Raw genomic sequence first — 18,295 nt, 5'->3', positions numbered from 1 at the left:
GGCAATGCTCTAAGGTATACTGAAACTTGGTTATTCCTGTTAGAAGTCCTTCCCACTCATCCCCTCAGAAAGCGGCGCTGAATGTCAGCTATGTGCTGTGCTCTGGGTGAAAGGATCTTCACCAGGATTTCCTGGGTGAGAAGCCTTAGCCATATTTCTGTTGAAATCTCACAGCACACTGGAACATTTCTCCCTTGAATGGTTTCACATTAGTTAGCTTGGAAGCTCAGATTTGAAGAAGCTGAGAGTGTGGAGGAGAATGTGAGTTACCGAGGGAGAAATGCAGGGGAGACTCCTCAACCATCGGGAAGAACCCGATGATCAGTGCCTTTGGAGTGTGCAGGGCGTTGTCTGAGCTCAGCTTTGCAGTTTCTTAGATGTGGGCCTAGCACACATTGTTTGCCTGAGGACTTTTCATTCCTTTATTAACTTTGAAAACGTTGGTTGAGCCCCTCTTGGTGTCAAGCAAGACACCAAGAAAAAGTGCATTCTTTGTTTAGTTAATTAAGGAGAGGTATAAAGAATTCTAGATTGTTTTTCTGTGACAGTGATTAAAATTAGGAAGGTGGGTTTAAGACTGGACACACTATACTTGTTGATCTGGGGGAAAAAGATACATTGAAGTATCAATGTACAGCAGGTTTAGGCAGTCATAAAATGGGTGACTCATCCGTTTATATCTGGGGGTGGGAGCGGCTGGAAATAAGTTGCGGCTATTCCTGGTGTTGGTGAACCTTTCTTCTTTGTCAGGCAGCTAAAAATGAGAGAATCTGCTATGGCTCCCAGCCCATCATGTCCTGTCTAGCCCACTAACAAGTGAGAGAAACTGTCGTGGCTCCAAGCTCATCATGTCCTGTCTAGCCCACTAATAAGCAGCAGAAAATATCTCAGGAGCTATTAGCTATTCTCCCCACCCTCCTCGCTTTATTTTAGATTCTGTTGGAGAGTTCTAAATTAGTTGTGGTAATACGACATATTGCTTTCCTGAGTCTCTGGGAGGGAAGTGTGACTTGGACATGATCTCAGTAGCCTGCGTTTCCTGAGGTGGCTGGTTGTGGTTCACTTGCCGTATTGACTGCATGCACAGGTGATTCATAGAGATCCCTGTGTGAGGGAGGATGCAGCAGCCCGGGCTTTTGAAAGGATCACCCCATTAAGTGCAAATAAATAACATTGTGGAGCCTCGGCGGACTGTAAAAGCAGAGTCCACGGCGGATGGAAATGCATAATACATGAATTCTGGGAGTGCTGGCCACATGAGGCAGGATGTATTGAGAGGGGCTCTGCACAATGGCCGCCGGCAGTTAACCTTTGCCTTCGAAGAGAGCCTCACCTTCCGGTGTCATGGCAGCGGCCTAATAATCAGCTCAGACTGTTCTGGTTAGAAACATGTAGGGTCAGTTAGAGGAGGTACACCTTGAGAATTGATCTGCCTAATGTACACACTTTTTTTTTTCCACTTAAAGTGGGAAAAAAATCATGACAATATGGCTTGTAGGATTGTCTATTCTCATTGTTAACTGTGGGTCGTGGTGACAGAGTTTGCTGCCGTGGATGTTGCCTGGGCCATGTTTTATTTAATGGAATGGAAATCTCAAAGGTAGCTTTGCGTACTTATTTTTCTACTGCGACATGAAAGATGGGTTTACATAATTCAGCGTGTCAACATCATTGTGTTGGTTCTTTTCATCTTACGGTTTTATAGCCAGAGTTTCATGTTCCTGTGTGCAGTGAGTTTATGGTATTTATCAACCTCCCATTGAAGAGTAACTACCGTAAAACAAACACAAAACAAAAACCTTTGCTCTGTATGCATCAGATGTTTTGAGTAAATATTGGGGAAAAGCTTGAGGTCTATTTGATTGCTAAAACAACAATATTTCAACACAATATAATAGAACACAAAAAGATTAGACAACCCAATGATGAATGACTAAAGATGAATAGTTTATCTAGACCAAAACCAGGTTTTGTAATAAAGGAGAGTAAAGGGGTCACATGAGCCAAGGCCCTTTGGGTACTGGTTGAGAATCTACTTGAGTTCTTGCTTAGCGCCTAAGAAGCCCATGAAACTAGGCAGAATGCTGTGAGTCTGTTTACACTGTAGCACAAGACTGTCCATGTCTAATGGTCACTAGGTTAATTGTGTAGCCTCTCAGCTGGAGAAATGCCTGCTCCTTTGAACGGGGTTGAGTGAGGCAACAATCATTGGAGTTGGATTTACGTCACTTTCCTTTTCCTTTCTAAGTAGCAACCGTCTCTCTTTAACACGCATAGTTTCGGCATACGTTGCAGAGTCTTCTAGTCTTCCTCCATCAGTACCTTTGCATCTTTTCCCTTTAGTTCCTTTGTTCTTTGTGTAATCCCGTATTCCCCGTATGTATTTCCATTCCTTACAAATTCCTATTGCAAATGAGAAGCCAGCCTTGCTGATGCTCTGGATTCATGGAATCCCTCTGCCCAGACTCTTTGTGTTGACTGAAACGAGGTGCTTTCATATTGCTCAGACATTATCCAGACCTTCCTCAAGAGTCAAGCATCTTCCCCAAGTAGCAAGGTCATGGAGGGGTCAGTAGTCCACTGCTCTCTGACATGGCCAAATTCTTTCATCTGTTCTTGTCTTTCTTAAGTAACATATGACTTCACAGAGACACTTCCTAAAACCCTCTCCTTGATACATGAGACATGTGTTTTGTTGTTGTTGTTTTGTTTTTTAATTTTCTATCTGTTCCCAGAGTTGGCTGTTCTGTGTTCTGCCATCAGAATCTATGTATTTTTCCTGAGGCAGCCTGTGCCTTTCTAGTCCAGTGTCCTCTACTCCTAGTAAGAGCGCCTTTGCCGACTTCATGAATGTCAAAGGGCTTTCAGATCATCTTAAATGTACACTTCCTGTTTGTTCCCAGGGACACTAACACTTTGCGTTTTCTCGTGGTTTTCCCCTGGAGAGCCTATTTATCCTCCAAGGCTACCTGCCCTGTGCTGAAGGAACAGCGCTATCCTTCCAGGCTTTTCCTTTGGTTAAGGAACTCAGTGAGCTAGATTGCAGCTCCACAAACCATTTGTGTTTGCTGGCCGAGGGTGAGTTATTTACTACCTATAATTTTCAATTTCTTCATTTTTGTAAGGTGGGACTAGTAATAATTTCTTCCTGATGGGACAGCCAATATATTGATGTATAAAAAAAATCAGTCATTAAAACACCTTAGGGAAACACCTTAGAGAGAATAAGTCATATATATGTAAATAATTTTGATGTTCCTCCTTAATCAATAAACTTTCCCTGCTCCTCTGTCCTCATCTTTTACTCTCATGGTATTTATGTACTTTGTCTGCATATATCTGTGTATGTCCCATCAGGTATTAGACTCTTATGCTTAGGTAAATCTCCTTTCCCAGTCTGATTAACGTATTTTTCTAGATTGTTTTAATCATACTAATTTTTCCAGGTTCCCCTGCATGCTGGACTTTTTCCCCCTTTTTTTTCTGTTAGAGTTCCCAGGTGCCCTGGGTATGCTTCTGTAGGCTCTGTAGGACTGGCCTGGGATGGGTGAGGGACGTCCAGGAGGACACTTACGCTCTGTTGTTCTTTGTGCTCGAAAGACTTTCTGTATTCTTGCACTTTTCAGGAAAAATTCGTCTTGGTCATCTGTTTGGAAAAACTGGGTTATAGAAGGATGAGTATCTGAATGTGGGGGTACATTTTTTTCTGCCTTCCTTCCTTCCTTCCTTCCTTCTTCCCTCCCTCCCTCCTTCTCTCTCTCTCTCTCTTTCTTTTTTCTTTCCAATAATGCCTCCCAATATCTTTCATAACACTGGGAACATTTAACTGTGACAAGGGAATTGTCTTCAAAATGCTTTCTCTCAGTTTTTACGGATGACATTTCCAAGGTTTGCCTTGGGAACCTTGGCTGGGTTGACAACTCATAATACAGTTCTCTTTCCCTGGAGAACACTGCCATCCCCGAATGGTGGTGATGTTAGAACTGCTGCATAGAAGCTTTGACTGAAGCAGACAGTGGCCAACAATCAATCTAATAAGGGAGATTCTCACCAGGCATTGGAGAAACTTGACAGCAGATCGTTGTGATGGACACACACTGGTAAGGATACCCAAAACACACAGGCTACATTGCCTTCACCTCAGTTCCCCCTTCTAGAATAAACATTTTGAACATTTAAAATAAAGGAACCAGTCATTTGTTCAAACTAGATATCTGTGGGCCTGACTAACTTTCTTAGGCCCTTTCTTCTATTTATACTTAGTAAAAACTCTCTTTGCTTATTCATTCTCTGGTAATTCTTTCTCTAAGGTAAGGGGAGTGCAGTGATGGTGGCGGTGGTGTGGTGGTTTATGGTGTTTGTAAGGGAGAAATCTTTGCTGTGTGGCCTAGATTGTCCTTGAACTTTTAATCCTCCTGCTCCAGTGTTGTAATTCTAGCTAAGCCTAGATCACCACACCCAGTGATAGCTAGATTTGACAAACGGCTTAGATTCTTCCATCCTGAGTAATTACAAGTCCAACCTGTCTAGTGATAAATATGTCAGCAGATGCAATTCATGAGCTTTATATTGGTTTAAAAAAAGTCAATCGATGGTTTCCTGGTATCTAAAGCTGCGGAGCTGTGCAGAGCTGTGTCAACAGAGTGACAACTGCTTTTCCAAGGATGTAGTTTATGTGTTGTATCCATGCACCAAACTTTGTCAAGAACAGAGGGCTGGGTCCTAGCATCCTTCCACGGCGTAGATATTTTCTTCTGATTATGAGACAGAAACACAATCAGAAGATTACTTTTTGTGTGTCCCGAGTGATGAATTGAAATAGCACTCTAGTCTCTGAACAGGCTGTTGGATATTCATGTTGGGTTTTACTGCTGATATGCAGTTGTCTGCATAATAATGTTTGCTATCATAGTTAAGAACTCTGTTCTGCTGATTCTAGATGAAATGGCCAATTGATCCAAATCTGCATTTTCAAGATAGGAATTTTGCAGTGTTTGGCAGCTTTTTATGTCAGAAATGCTTAGATGTTGTTAGTGCAAAGAAAGAAGACACAGATAGAGGTAGCCTGTGAAATAGTAGATATATTAGCTTTTGGGATCACACGGAGGAGTTCGATGTCATTTTCTTGTCTTCTTTCTATTAATGTGTGCTGGTTGATTCATGCCAGTGAGTTTTATAAAGTTACAAAGCTGTGTTCATTGGTGGAGTAGTAGTATATAGAACTTGCCAGTGAGAAAGGGAATTGGGTATATCATGGAGAATGTTAATTAATGCCCTGGATTTGTGTCCTTATACAATTATGCATTTTCTGAAGGGGGCAGTGCTCTGAGTAGGGGTTCTGCTCTTTACTCACTCAGAGAACTGGGTAGCCTGAGTCATGGTGGTAGGACCAAGGAAGTTCTGCCAATGTGAAAAGTGGGTGATTGCAAATCATGCTCATCTGTATGTTGTGCATGTGAGACACATGCTTTACAAATCATGCGTCTGCATCCAAACTTCAGAACCCAGATTGGGGAAAACGCCCACATGTAAGTACCTTAGTTTTACGTGCTGCCAAGTTGAGGGCCACTGGGGTAACCCAAGTCAGTCCAAGGGCCTTTGAGGAAGCTTGGTCACACATCACTCTTCAGACCTACCTCAAAGGGCTGAAGGCTCGTTACAATTAATAAAACTCATTTCTCCTACTCACTACTTGATTTCTTTCCAAGTTCTCCCCTTCTCCTTCATCTACATGCAGGCACACTATTGAATATGTTTAATTCAACGAACAGAGAAACAACCCAGTAGCAGCAGCACTAGAAAGCCCATATTTTATCAGGCAACCATATGAACAATTCCCATGATGGCCTTCTTGTGGGGCAGATACTGTCTTAGTAGATGGGAATATGACTTCTCTCCTTCTATATGACTCTAGTTCTTTTGTACTTAAAGCCATAACATTCTGATTTCTTTAAAGCATGGTGTGTGTGTGTGTGTGTGTGTGTGTGTTTACACATACACATGGTGCATACACACAATCGTATTCTGGTGTACATGCATCTTTGCATACAAAGAGGCCAAAGGAAGCTATCACTACTCCCTCCCTCTCCATCTTACTCCCTGGAGACACAGTCAGCCTTGGAACTTGGCAAAAAGCCAGCAATCCCCAGACTCCTGTTTCTCTCCCTGCCCTTATGGGGGAGATGGATCACAGTCACGTGTATAATCAGTCTCAGCTTTTTAGGTGGGTTCTGGGGATGTGAACTTAGGTCCTCAGACTTGTTCAGCGAGTGCGCTTGTCTGCTGAGCTATACAAAGCCCTTCTGCAATTCTTTTGACTAAAGCCAAAAGGGTGTGCAGATGGTAGGGCTGACCATGCATTTTAGCTAGTTATTACTGGCAGGGTGTTGAGGAGCCCCATTATTGCCAGGTATAGTCTTCTGAAAAGGATACAAACACTGTTTTTTACCCGCCACATTAGGTCAGAGAGTGTGTCCAATTACCAAGGCAATGTGCCAATGCCCAGGTTCTCTAGAACAGAAGACACCGCCTTGGTGGCCCTCCTGATTCATTACACCATTGCTCCACTGTCCTCTAAAAGTACCTTTAGGATAAGAACATGCCAGACTCCAGTACCTGTAAGGTAAAAGTACGGGAGAGGATTGGGTGTGGAGCAAAAGGGAGGATCTGCAGACACTTGGCATCTCTTAAAATGAGCAGCTTTTCCCTACTCTGCTCTCCGGATGGCTTCTTCTCACTTTCTGATTTTTATGGGAGAGTAAAGGATCTGTGCTTCAGGTCCCCGTGGCTTTGCCCTGCTCTTCTCAAAGCAAGGCCTGTCGCTTTAGAAGCCACAATTGGTCTGCAAGATCCTCAGCTTATATTCCAAACAAAATCTTACAAAATGTCTTCCCTCAAAAACTATGCTTTTATTATTTTGTCTTAGTTACTGTCTTCTCTATCCCAGGCTGGCCACGAATGTTTCCCTACATCCTGAGTGCTGGGGTTGTAGGTATGGACCACCACAGGCAGTGCCCTTAATCCTGCAAGACTGAGGCCTCCTGTAGAGATTAAGCAAGCTCTACCACCTGAGCTGCACTCTCAGCCCTAAAATGTTGCCCTTTTACGACTTTATCAAAATGGTAATGTGTCCTTGTTTTATTTTACCGAGTTTTTCCATTTTAGCAAATATAGAAATAATTTATCCTTTCAGTTGGAGAAAAAAAAATCAATGGATAAGAATTTCTTAGATAATTTCATTATTCCTGAGTCTATTAGAGAGCCCCTGGGTATTAGAAATGAATTGAATATTTTTCCCTCAGAAACTAATTCCCTGGGCTTCTGAGCTCAATTAAAATCAAAACAGAAGATGTTTTCTTCCAAGGTAAGAGGCATTAGCTGGAGAGAATACCATTTGTGTGCTAAGCCCTTAGGTCTGCGGAGGGAAGGAGAGGGAAAAATTTGACCTTGCAAAATTTTGCCCTTTATTTATGCTGTAATATCTTAACATTTATTTCTTCAGAGGGATTTTTTCTTTCCTATTCTCTTCATCGAATTGAGTATACTATCTTTCCCCATCCCCCGCCCCCTGGGAAGATCAACCTGGTTTTATATGAGATCGGCCCCCAGTTTTCTCTGTTTCATGTTCCTGGTACAAAGGAGCCTGCGGTCAGGAACGGAAGAGCCGTCAGACTTTGAGGAAGCTCTGCTTCTGAGATGATTCTCCTCAGCTCCATCCAATGCGTGTGAGCACGTTTTGTAGTTCATACGCCATGCACCTCTATATGGCTGAGCATTCAGAGCTGGAGTCCTGTGAAGCAGCCCAGCCCTGCTTCAGAGAACGCAAGGGCTCTATTTGCATGGGTCAAGGGTTCCGGGGCCTCTGCAGACAATGTCTTCCCTATGGACTATTTGGGAAGGTGTGGTGGAGGAAGTGGTGGTGGAAGGATAGTTCCTCCATTCACAAGCGTGGACTTGTGTCTTACAAGTGTATTTATATGCAGGAAACGGATTTCATAGTTCCTCTTAGCTTGTTGCAAACGGACCTAAGTGGTTCTCATCGGATGCAGAGTGGGTAAAGGAAATTGTTTTAATCTAGCTCTCTAGGTTCTATACCTGTTTTGCGTTTCTTTGTCTCTATTAGGTTGGCAGTTACTGCCTCTTTCTTTTGAGAGAGTTAGATGGATATAGTATAGAAATCAGGACCCAAAGCCTCAGCCTCCTTACCTTTTTCTAAGTTGAGTGACATGTTAATTTGTGGGGTTGTGTTAGCCATCCGTCTGCTTAAGCTGGTTTTGGGAGGCTGTGGGAGGCTGTGATGGCGTGATACAGAAAGCGCACATTCTTTGGCACATCCCTTCCCGTGGCAGAGGGCGTGACTCTGCTGAGCAGGACCACGGGTGGTGGTAGACAGTAGATGACACTCTAAAAGCAGTGAAAGGGAGGCTACTGTTCTTTCTAAATCACCACGACACTGTCCTCTTTTCTAAATCACCACAACACCGTCGGTCGCGCCATGCCAGGGAAGCTAAGGACACCCGAGTTTTCTGACAGCCATGACTCCGTCTGTGGAATGTATTCAGCGTGAACTTCCTTCCACTCTGGCTCATTTGCAAGCTGACACACTACGAAAACATCTCCTAAATGTAATCGCAATCCCTAAAAAATTCTATTCTTTGGTAAATATTTGGTAAAGATCGTGTTTCATAAAGCTTTGTTTTAACTGTTTCTGATAGTCTCAGATTACTGTTTTCTTATTTCTAGTTTTGAACATGTGTTATACATATTGACACAGTAAATCTTAGTTTAATTGGCTGTACTGATAGATGAGCTTGTTTTAAGACTGAAAAATGTGAGCTCAGGAATGTTCCAGATGAGCTGATTTTTGTCTGCACCCAAATCATACTGTAGTTGGTGAGAACTAGGGTGGTTTTATGGACTTCTGTGATAATGGCACAGAGCTGACTAGGGCCTGCTTTGTCCTAGGGATTATATACAGAATAAGCACAGACTTATGTAATGTGAACAGCTAAGGGATATATATATATATATATATATATATATATAAAGCAATAAACATCAAAACATTTCAGACCATCTCTGTAAAAGAGGCTTGATTATAAGTTTTAAGTTATTTGTCACCTTCAATCTCTCAGAGTTTCAAATAAACATAGAAGATAATTATTTATGCACAGATTTGAATTTTGTGTAGCTGTGAAATATCCAAATTTAAACCCTCATGATCAAGAACCAATGTATCATTAAGGTTTGCTATAGTACCGGTTTAAATGATCACATTTCTGTCCCCTTTGAAATTCAAATTAGTTGTAGATAACTTCCCCCCTATAAGGTATACCTGCTAATGCCTAGAATCCTAATACTTGGTTTAGAAGAAGACCTCAAACATAGTTTCTTTTGGGATTATTTATTACTTTCTCCAGTTGCTTTTAGGGCAGCAGAAATCACTATAGCTGATCTATCTGACTGGGAAGGTATTTCTTTATGCACCTTCTTCTGTGTGAAGTTAAAGAAACATGGCTTTAGATATGTCACAAAGATGTCAGGGGAGGTCACTGTGTCAGCAGCTAGGACCTGAGTTCCACCTCAGAAGTCGGGTAAAAAAGCCAAGTGTGGTGGTGGGTGTCTATAATTCCAGCATTGGGGAGATAGGAGGATTTCAATGGGCCAGTCCAGGCAAATTGGTAAGTTCCAGGCCTGTGAGAGACCATTTCAGGGAAATTATGCCTGAGATATAATTGACAAGGTTGTTTTCAGTTACTTTTCTATTGCTGTGATAAGACACTATGAGCAACACAGCTTATAAAAGAAAGCATTTAATTTGGGGCTTGTGATTCCAGAGGATTAGAGGTCATTATGGCAGGGAGCATAGTGGCAGGCAGCAGACAGGCAGACAGGCAGCAGGCAGGCAGACAGGCAGGCAGCAGGCAGGCAGGACACTGGACCAGTAGCTGGGAGTTTACATCTTGATCCACATTCAGGAGGCAAAGAAAGAGCACTAACAATGAATGGATTGGCTTGTGAAACCTCAAAGTTTGCCCCCAGTGACACACCTCTTCCAACAAGGCCACACCTTCCAATCCTTCCCAACCAGTTCCACCAACTAGGGACCAAACATATGGGGGCCATTCTCATTCAAAACACCACAGTTGTTCTGTAATTTTATTGCATGTACCTGTAAGTACACATGCACACGTACGCACACACATGCACACACACGCACACACACGTGCACACACACACACACACGCACACATATGAAGCACCACAAAAGTTCCAAAATAGGCATTCATGAGAAACATCTCTGACAATGAGCAAGCGGGAGCCTGCGTCATCAATGAATATGGCATCTGTGACGTTGGTGTCAGGAGTGGCCTGCTCATGACTCATCCTGCATGGATGCAAACCCTGCGCTCCCTGGCAGATGGCTGCAGCGGAGGTGCTGTGATCAGCAGTTGCTGCTGACTCCATGTACCTGTCTTGTGCCTCCCTCTGCCTTCTTCCTCCTCACCTGCAGTGAAGAAACAGAAAGCAGGTCTCACTACCTTTGCTTCTGGAATGCTGGTTTGTACCAAGTTTCTAAAGAGAGGAGAAAGAGAATTAGAAGGCAGTCATGGGAGGTGCAGAATACTTTCTATGTCAGTGCTTTAATCGTACTAAAAGCACCGATTCATTTTTTGATCTTGCAGAAAAAATTCACATGTAGAAAATCATCACACACACACAAAAAGACATTGGCCGGGTTACTTCCTCTCATGAACATCTTACCTTTGACTTGCAAGCCAAAATGAAATAGAGATATTTTATCCTCTATGTATAAATTTAAAACAACTGATGACCTTTAAGTAAAGAATGTAGATTCTATTCCATCCCAATGTATAAAATGGAATTTCTTGTTTCCTTGAAATAACTCATGGACAGGTATTGACTGAGAACACAGGGGAAAGGAAAGTGATGCTCCCTTTGTGGCCATTCAGGACGAGTTGATATTCAGAGGAATGGGTTTATAGTGCATATATAATTTTGTTTTGTTTTATAGACAGGGTCTTGCAATGTAACCCAGGCTGTCCTGGAACACGTGATACCACTGCCCCAGCCTCGCAGGTGCTAGGATTTCAGACCGACTGTACTCAGTTTCTAATTTACAGTTTTTCAAATCTTTGTCTAGAAACCTATTTCTCGTTATAATGGAGAGTTGGTGTGTTTAGATGGACTTGTAGCATTGTGAAAATTGTATATGTCTAAATATTCTGAGCAGAGAGGTAACCTGGTTCTGGTGTCAGCTGTTCTGTGCAAAGGTCTTGCACACATCTGCAGGAACAGCAGGAGCTTGCTTGGCGCACACGCATTGCATCAAACGTCTTTCAGATAACATGTCAACAGTATTGTAATTAAAATGTTTCTAGCGAGTGACTCTAAACTCATGTATGAAGAACCTGATTCCTGCTCTTCTGCTCACGTATGTAAGTGCAGAGTTCTCTGGGAACGTAAGATGACGCACTGGGGAGAAGAACCAAGATGTTGACAGACACTGTACCGTTGTCTTACTTTAAATGCCTGTGAAATTGACCTTTATTATTTTACAGTAAATAAAGAGACAACAAGGTTCATTCACTTGTTCCAAGAATTCAGGGCAGGTGTCCTTTGAGGTGGGATGCACGGATCCCCCTTGGCCCTAATGTCCAGACGCTCTGTGAAGTCATTCTTGCCCACTGTTTTATCAGAGTGCACCCAGCATTCTTTCTCCCTCTGCTATTTGTAGCTAGTTACTTTTTTTTTTTAAATAAATGTGTATTTCAAGCCGTGATTCTGTAGTTTTTTTGGCTCTTGTGGCAGAGAATATTCTTGCCCTTTTCCAAGAAGATGTAGAAGGTCAGTGGAGGTGTCATGGCTGAGGCAGACTCTAGCGTCTGTCCTCATGTGAACATACAGAACTCCAGTCCACACATCAGCATCTGCCCGCCCTTTTTCTCAGCACCAGTCACTGCTGGTGGACATCCTAACTGTGAGGAGATGCAGAGGCAAGCTTGGTGCTTTGGATGCCGCTTTAGGTTAGGCTTAAGTAACTTCCAAGACCCCTTACTTATTGACCCAAGATACCTGTTTCTCTGCACACCCAACCTTCCCATGTGTGCATGTGTATGGTATGTATGCAAACGTATGTGTGTGCAAATGCGTATGTGCAAATGTTTGCTTGTTTGTGTGAAGGCCTAAGGTTGGTGTCCAGAGTCGTTCTGCATAGTTATACTCACTTTATTCCTTGAGCCAGGTTCTCTCAGTGGCACCCAGAGCTGGTTGGTAAGGCCAGTGTAGCTATCTTGCTCAAGGTATCCCCCGTCTCTACCTTCCTAGTGCTAGAATTACAGGTATTTAGTGAATTATGGGCCCAAACTCCAGTATCTATAAGCACCTTCAAGCTGCCAAGTCGGCTCTCCAGCCCTATAGCTAGCTTTATCTTTTTTTAAGCCCAAGTGTTCCGATTTTCTAGACTAAATCATTTCTTTCAAAAATAGAAGTCAGAGAAAGGAGAGGACTCACTCAACTCCGTCCCCATGCTCCTTGCTTGCTCTGATGTCTTAAGGATCTAATAAAAGAGCTTCACCAGCAATGGCAGAGGAGAAGGAGGAGAGGCTTAGGGTAGAGAGTACATAGGAAGTGTCTTCTGTAACTTGGACCCTTTCGCAGTGTTGCGCTCTGGGCCATTCTGGGAGGTCCTGCCTCGGAATCCAGGAAAGGAACATTCCTGGGTTTAGAGCTCTGTTGCCAGATCAGTTTCTTAGTGGGTAGAGTTCCCCCATCACCTGCCGGGTGGTACTTCTTGCACCAACACATTCCTGTTGGCGCTGACCTTTGTTTTATCATGAACTCAGCTAGTCAGAATTTCCCTTTCGGTACAAGGAGGATGTCAGCGGCACACCACTGTATGATGCTCTTGAGAAGGTTAAACATGTAGGTAAATTGTTTAGGGTTAGGACTGTTCCCGCCACAATTCGGCTTTAATTTGTAATTTTAATTTACCCCTCTGGGTGTTGGGCAGGTGTTTCACACACATTCTTGTGGGAAATAACCAAGTAACTGCTTTCCCGGGATTCTAGTGTAGTTCATAGGCCTCCTCCTGGAACTCGGCTGTGTTTCACACAGGTAAATCAGCTGAAAGCACAGGTGTTTTCGTTTAAAAAAAAGTTGACATTATTGAGACACTTTCTCTTACAACTTGTGTTTGTTCGATTTCTACCAAGAACAGAGTCACAGCTGGGCTTGAGACAAAGAACAGAATGTGGCTTTAATTGTACTTCGGAAAACCAATTTTAGTATCGTAGATTTTAGGTTTGTAAACCAACAGGACATTAAACCTCTGGGGATTGCTATATAGAATTTCATACTGTGGGTGTCAGAATCCAGAGCTCTGCTCTTTGTTCAGAGCGAGACTTCATTTACTCTTTGTTTCATAGGCTGTAATCCTTAGGTTGGTGTATGGGTTTCTGTCAGACAATTAGGAGAAGAATCTAAAGGCAGAACTGTGAGGTTTTCTGTTCCCCAACTCTGCCTAAGGCATCCAAATGTAACTTGGGGTCTAGGAGCTGAAGTTGTGTGTAACATCAACAACTAGGTTGTGTCTAAGAATTTGAAGAAGGCGTTATAAATTACAACTTAACTTCAAGTTTATGTTTTCACTTATTGCTTAGTGGTAAAATATTTTTCATTGTGGTTTCACCACATATATTTACTACAACATTTGGTACAATAGAAAAATTAAGTAAAATGGGACCAATTGCTTGAAGTGGGTTAGGACTCCATGCCATTCCTTTCCTGTTTAAGAAACATAGCAGAAATCCCTGGATGACACAATAAAGGCCTGTCTTGAAAATGGGAAGAATAGTTTAGTCATCTTTGTGTTTGTTTCTTTTTTTTTCTCTTGTCTCCTCCAGCTCTTAAAACCAGCCCAGACAGGAAATTAGCATAGCATGGTGAGACACACTTTGACTGAAGAATGGTACTCTATCCGACACCCGACTGTCAAGAAATGTGGGTGACTCCATTATTACAAATCCTGATCACAGGAGGTGTGCTGAAGGAAAAACTCCTTTTCTGCTGCTCTGAATGGGGGATAGTAAGGGCTGAGGGAGAGCTGGGTGAAGAGAGCTCAGGGCCCCGCCAGGAGTAAGCAGAACCGGGGGAGCTCACCAAGGGTTTCCACTGGGTCCTGTGCTTCTCCTCTGTCCTCCTCTCCTTGTGGGGTTCAACGGGGGCAGTGGAATGTTAGCGTTGAAAATCCTTGCCATCTTTCATGAACGAAAAACAATTAAGATTTCTCAAGAAAGCAGCATCTCAGTGATTTCTCACAGGCATATGACGCCACAAAAACGTGCTTCCGGAAGCAATAGGTCAGAGATGTGTGGTGGACGCCGTGCAGCTTCTTCAGAAAATTATTTGTAAATTATGAGGTTTTTTTTTTTTTTTAAAAAAGTAGCAGTATTTTAGTTCTAAAATGGCTGTCTCTGCCATTTTGTGCCGCTGTCTTCAATCAATCCTGGATGTTTAAGGCAAGGAGACAGATAAGAAACCAATACCATGCCACCTGGACTCCCTTTGGGCAGCTGGGCCCACTCATCCGTCTTTGGGTTAAGAGTCCTTCCACTTGCTGGCCTGAAGGCTTCTTAGCAGAGGCTTTCTTTGTTCTTTATTTCCACGTGTTACTTCTAATTGTGGTAGGATGCTTGTGAAATCCAGGCTCCTTGGTGGCCTCTGTACACCTGAGGTCCTTGACTCCTCACTCTGCAGGAGGCCTCCTGCACGTTTGCCTGCCTGACCCCTAATGCCCCCTTTGTCTCCCCTTGTGTTTCCTTGCAGAACTCTAAGATGGGAGGCAAGCTGAGCAAGAAGAAGAAGGGCTACAATGTGAACGACGAGAAAGCCAAGGACAAAGACAAGAAGGCTGAAGGCGCGGGCACCGAGGAGGAGGGGACCGCGAAGGAGAGCGAACCCCAGGCGGCCGCCGACGCCGCCGAGGTCAAAGAGAGCGCGGAGGAGAAGCCCAAGGACGCGGCGGACGGCGAGGCCAAGGCGGAGGAGAAGGAGGGCGACAAGGCCGCGGCGGCCAAGGAGGAGGCGCCCAAGGCCGAGCCCGAGAAGAGCGAGGGCGCCGCGGAGGAGCAGCAGCCCGAGCCCGCGCCGGCGCCCGAGCAGGAGGCGGCCGCGCCCGGGCCCGCTGCGGGCGGCGAGGTCCCCAAGGCCGGCGACACCGCGGGCGCCGAGAGCACGGGAGCGGCCGAGGAGGAGGGCGAGGCCAAAAAGACTGAGGCTCCCGCCGGCGGCCCCGAGGCGAAAAGCGACGCGGCCCCGGCTTCAGACTCTAAACCTAGCAGCGCCGAGGGCGCGCCCTCGTCCAAGGAGACGGCCGCGGCCTCGGAGGCGCCCAGTTCCACGGCCAAGGCCACCGCGCCCGCCGCGCCCCCCGCCGCCACCACCGAGCCGCAGGCCGAGGCCCCCGCCGCCCCCGCCGCCAGCTCCGAGCAAAGCGTGGCCGTCAAAGAGTAACCGGGACAGCCTAGCCAGAACCGACGACGCCACTTGCAAACGACCTGTCTCACGCTCTCTCTGTCTCTCACTCTGTCCTCTCTCTGTCTCTCTATCCTATACTAACTTGTTTCAAATTGGAAGTAAGGATATGTATTGCCCAAGGGATTAAAAAGAAAAAGAGAAAAGGAAAAAAAAAAGAGGATGTGTCCCATCAGGGGAGGGAGGGGGTGGGGAGAATCCAAATAGTATTTTTGTGGGGAAATATCTAATATACCTTCAGTCAACTTGACCAGTCAGTCCTGGATTTTAGAGATCATTGTCTGAAAGTACATCATTTGTACCTGAACCGCTGTCCCCTGGCGCTCCACCCCGAAAGCCCCAGCATCTTTCCTGCGCTGCGGTTGGGGGAGGAAAGCGTTTGATTCTGCCCACAGGGCCAGTGCCAAGGCAATCAGATCTTTATGAAAGCAGTATTTTCTGTGTTTTCTTTTTAATTTACAGCCTTTCTTATTTTGGTATTTTTTTTTTAACGTTGTGGATGAATGCCACCTTTCAGACGGAGCCCACTTAGCTTGTCCATATGTATCTCGATGCCAAGCCTCCATTCTTCCTCTCCAGATATTTTTGGGAGTAACAAACATTCTCTCATCATACTTAGCCTACCTAGATTTCTCATGACGAGTTAATGCATGTCCGTGGTTGGGTGCACCTGTAGTTCTGTTTATTGGTCAGTGGAAATGAAAAAAAAAAAAGTCTGCCTTCATTGCAGTTCCAGTTTTCTCCCATCTGTGTCTCAGACACCAACACACCACCCATTGGAAAATGGAAAATAAAAAAAAAACAAAAAATAAAAAAAATGTACAATGGATGCATTGAAATTATATGTAATTGTATAAATGGTGCAACAGTAATAAAGTTAAACAATTAAAATGTAGTAAAGGCTGTTGGCTTTCTTTGCCTTTCCTTATCTGTAGTGGGTGCTTCTCTTTCCTGCATATGATGGAATGAAGGTATGAAGCAGGATCCTAAAGTCTTCTTGACCATTATCTTTAAAACCCACACAAAGCAGCACCAACAGTGGAATCAATGTCAGTTCAGTCAATCCCATGAGATGAACAGGAAAAAGTTCTATGGGTTTACACCCAACGATGGCGTGTGGATGTAATTATCAATACTGTAAGAGAGCGAATATTTTGATTGAAACATTAAAAGACAATTAAGAACTGCATATTGAAGACAGGGAAGAATAGCACGATCTTATAGAGACATCCTATGTGTCTAAGTTGTGAAGCCATTGACCAGCATCTATGCCTGCCCCTCCTTCAGGTGAACAGAGAACAGAGCAAGGGAAGGGACCAGGAAAGCCATGAAGGTGGTAAAAAAAAAAAAAATATTAGGGCTTCTGCTTTCTCCAGACCGCAGTTGCAAGACTGCAATTTCAATGGATCATAAACCTGTGACCTCTAAGACAAGAACCCTGTGATAAGTGAAATAGGTAAAAGTTTGTATACATGCCAGAGAACCGTGTATACCGCGGGCAGACATGCTAGCCTGTCACCACGGATGACTCCATTACTGGGGTAGTGACCATCTGTGTACTCAGGGTCCCCCTGTGGTGCACGTGGAAAAGAGGTTGGAGGATGGTGGCTTCTGAGTGCGCGCACATCAGTTCTTGAGTGTAAGAAAAAGAGTGATTGTCTGTCGGATGCTGAGAGTAGTTTGGGTGTTTCGGATACTAGACACAATGTTTAAAAAAGAAACCTAAGCACTGCAAAGTTTTCTCAGACTTGAATCAGAGAAATGCCCAGGAAAATAAGCAACAGTTTCATATTTAGAGTGTTGCCTGGAGAGTTTCCTGGAGAATCCGTGGAGGCATGGACCGTATATGATGCTGTGGGTCTGAATCAGCCTGGCTCCATTCCTGTGGGCTACATGAAGAGAAAAGAGCCCCTCCCCAGGTATTTCCTGAGTATCTGGAATCAGTACCACACCCGGAGAAGCAGAAATGGTGGCATTGCACTAGTTAATGTAATTTGGAGTTCAGACCATGATCACAATCATGTCTAGCTCTTGGGGTTCTTGTTTTTATAATGAAATAAATTTGAACTCTTAATGCACGAAAGCACAGCACACATAAACTGTGTTAAAACATTAACCACCAGCCAACTGTTTTAGGGAAGAAACATGGCAGGGGACTCTTCAGGGCATTACCAGTTGTCCTAGAATATATAAAATCAGGTAGGGGTGGGGTTCTGGTATTAGGGAAGTGACAGATTCAACAGCTGTGGAAGACATTTGTAAAATTGCAGACTATCTCTAAAATGAAAAAGAAGACTTATTTTTAAAAAATAATTATCAATGGCTGCAAAGTGGTTATGAATATTAGATGGCCTTAATTTATCACAATAAAACATGCTTGGTGGAAGTAATATTTGATAGATTTACTTTCTCCTCCCACCATTTTAATGAAAATGTTTACATGCTTTCGGGTGAGAACAATCAACTCGGGCTCTCAGGGTAACATTTATCACTCTAAGTTTCTGGATTGGATAAGGGAAATAAGTAGACACAGTTCAGTTTATGTGTAGAGTTGAAGGATGTGCTATGAAGTAATTCAAATCTGAGATACATCTATGCACTAAATTTCTGTTATTTCGTATATGACACCTAATTTTATCATTCTTTAAAAACCTTTGAAACTATTATATCCAGCAGAAAACCTAGACCATGGGAATGCCTGGCTCAGGTAGGAAAAGAACGGTGTTGAATACTCATATTA

General features: G+C 43.8%; 1 protein-coding gene across 1 annotated transcript in view; it reads left to right on the top strand.

The window, feature by feature from the left end:
- Positions 1–16,455, top strand: part of Basp1 (brain abundant membrane attached signal protein 1) — a 49,398-nt gene extending 32,943 nt beyond the window's left edge. Inside the window, exon 2 of the mRNA XM_048457045.3 lies at positions 14,848–16,455. Within this exon, the coding sequence (XP_048313002.2) occupies positions 14,857–15,534 (678 nt within the window). The 5' untranslated portion in view covers positions 14,848–14,856 and the 3' untranslated portion in view covers positions 15,535–16,455. The remainder of the gene's footprint in view (positions 1–14,847) is intronic.
- The last annotated feature ends 1,840 nt before the right edge of the window (positions 16,456–18,295 follow it).

Source organism: Myodes glareolus, chromosome 15 (assembly GCF_982192425.1).
Source record: "Myodes glareolus chromosome 15, mMyoGla1.1, whole genome shotgun sequence".
In the NCBI taxonomy this organism is placed as follows: Eukaryota; Metazoa; Chordata; class Mammalia; order Rodentia; family Cricetidae; genus Myodes; species Myodes glareolus.
Note: the sequence above shows the minus strand (reverse complement) of the source record. Positions and strands in the feature narration are given on the sequence as shown.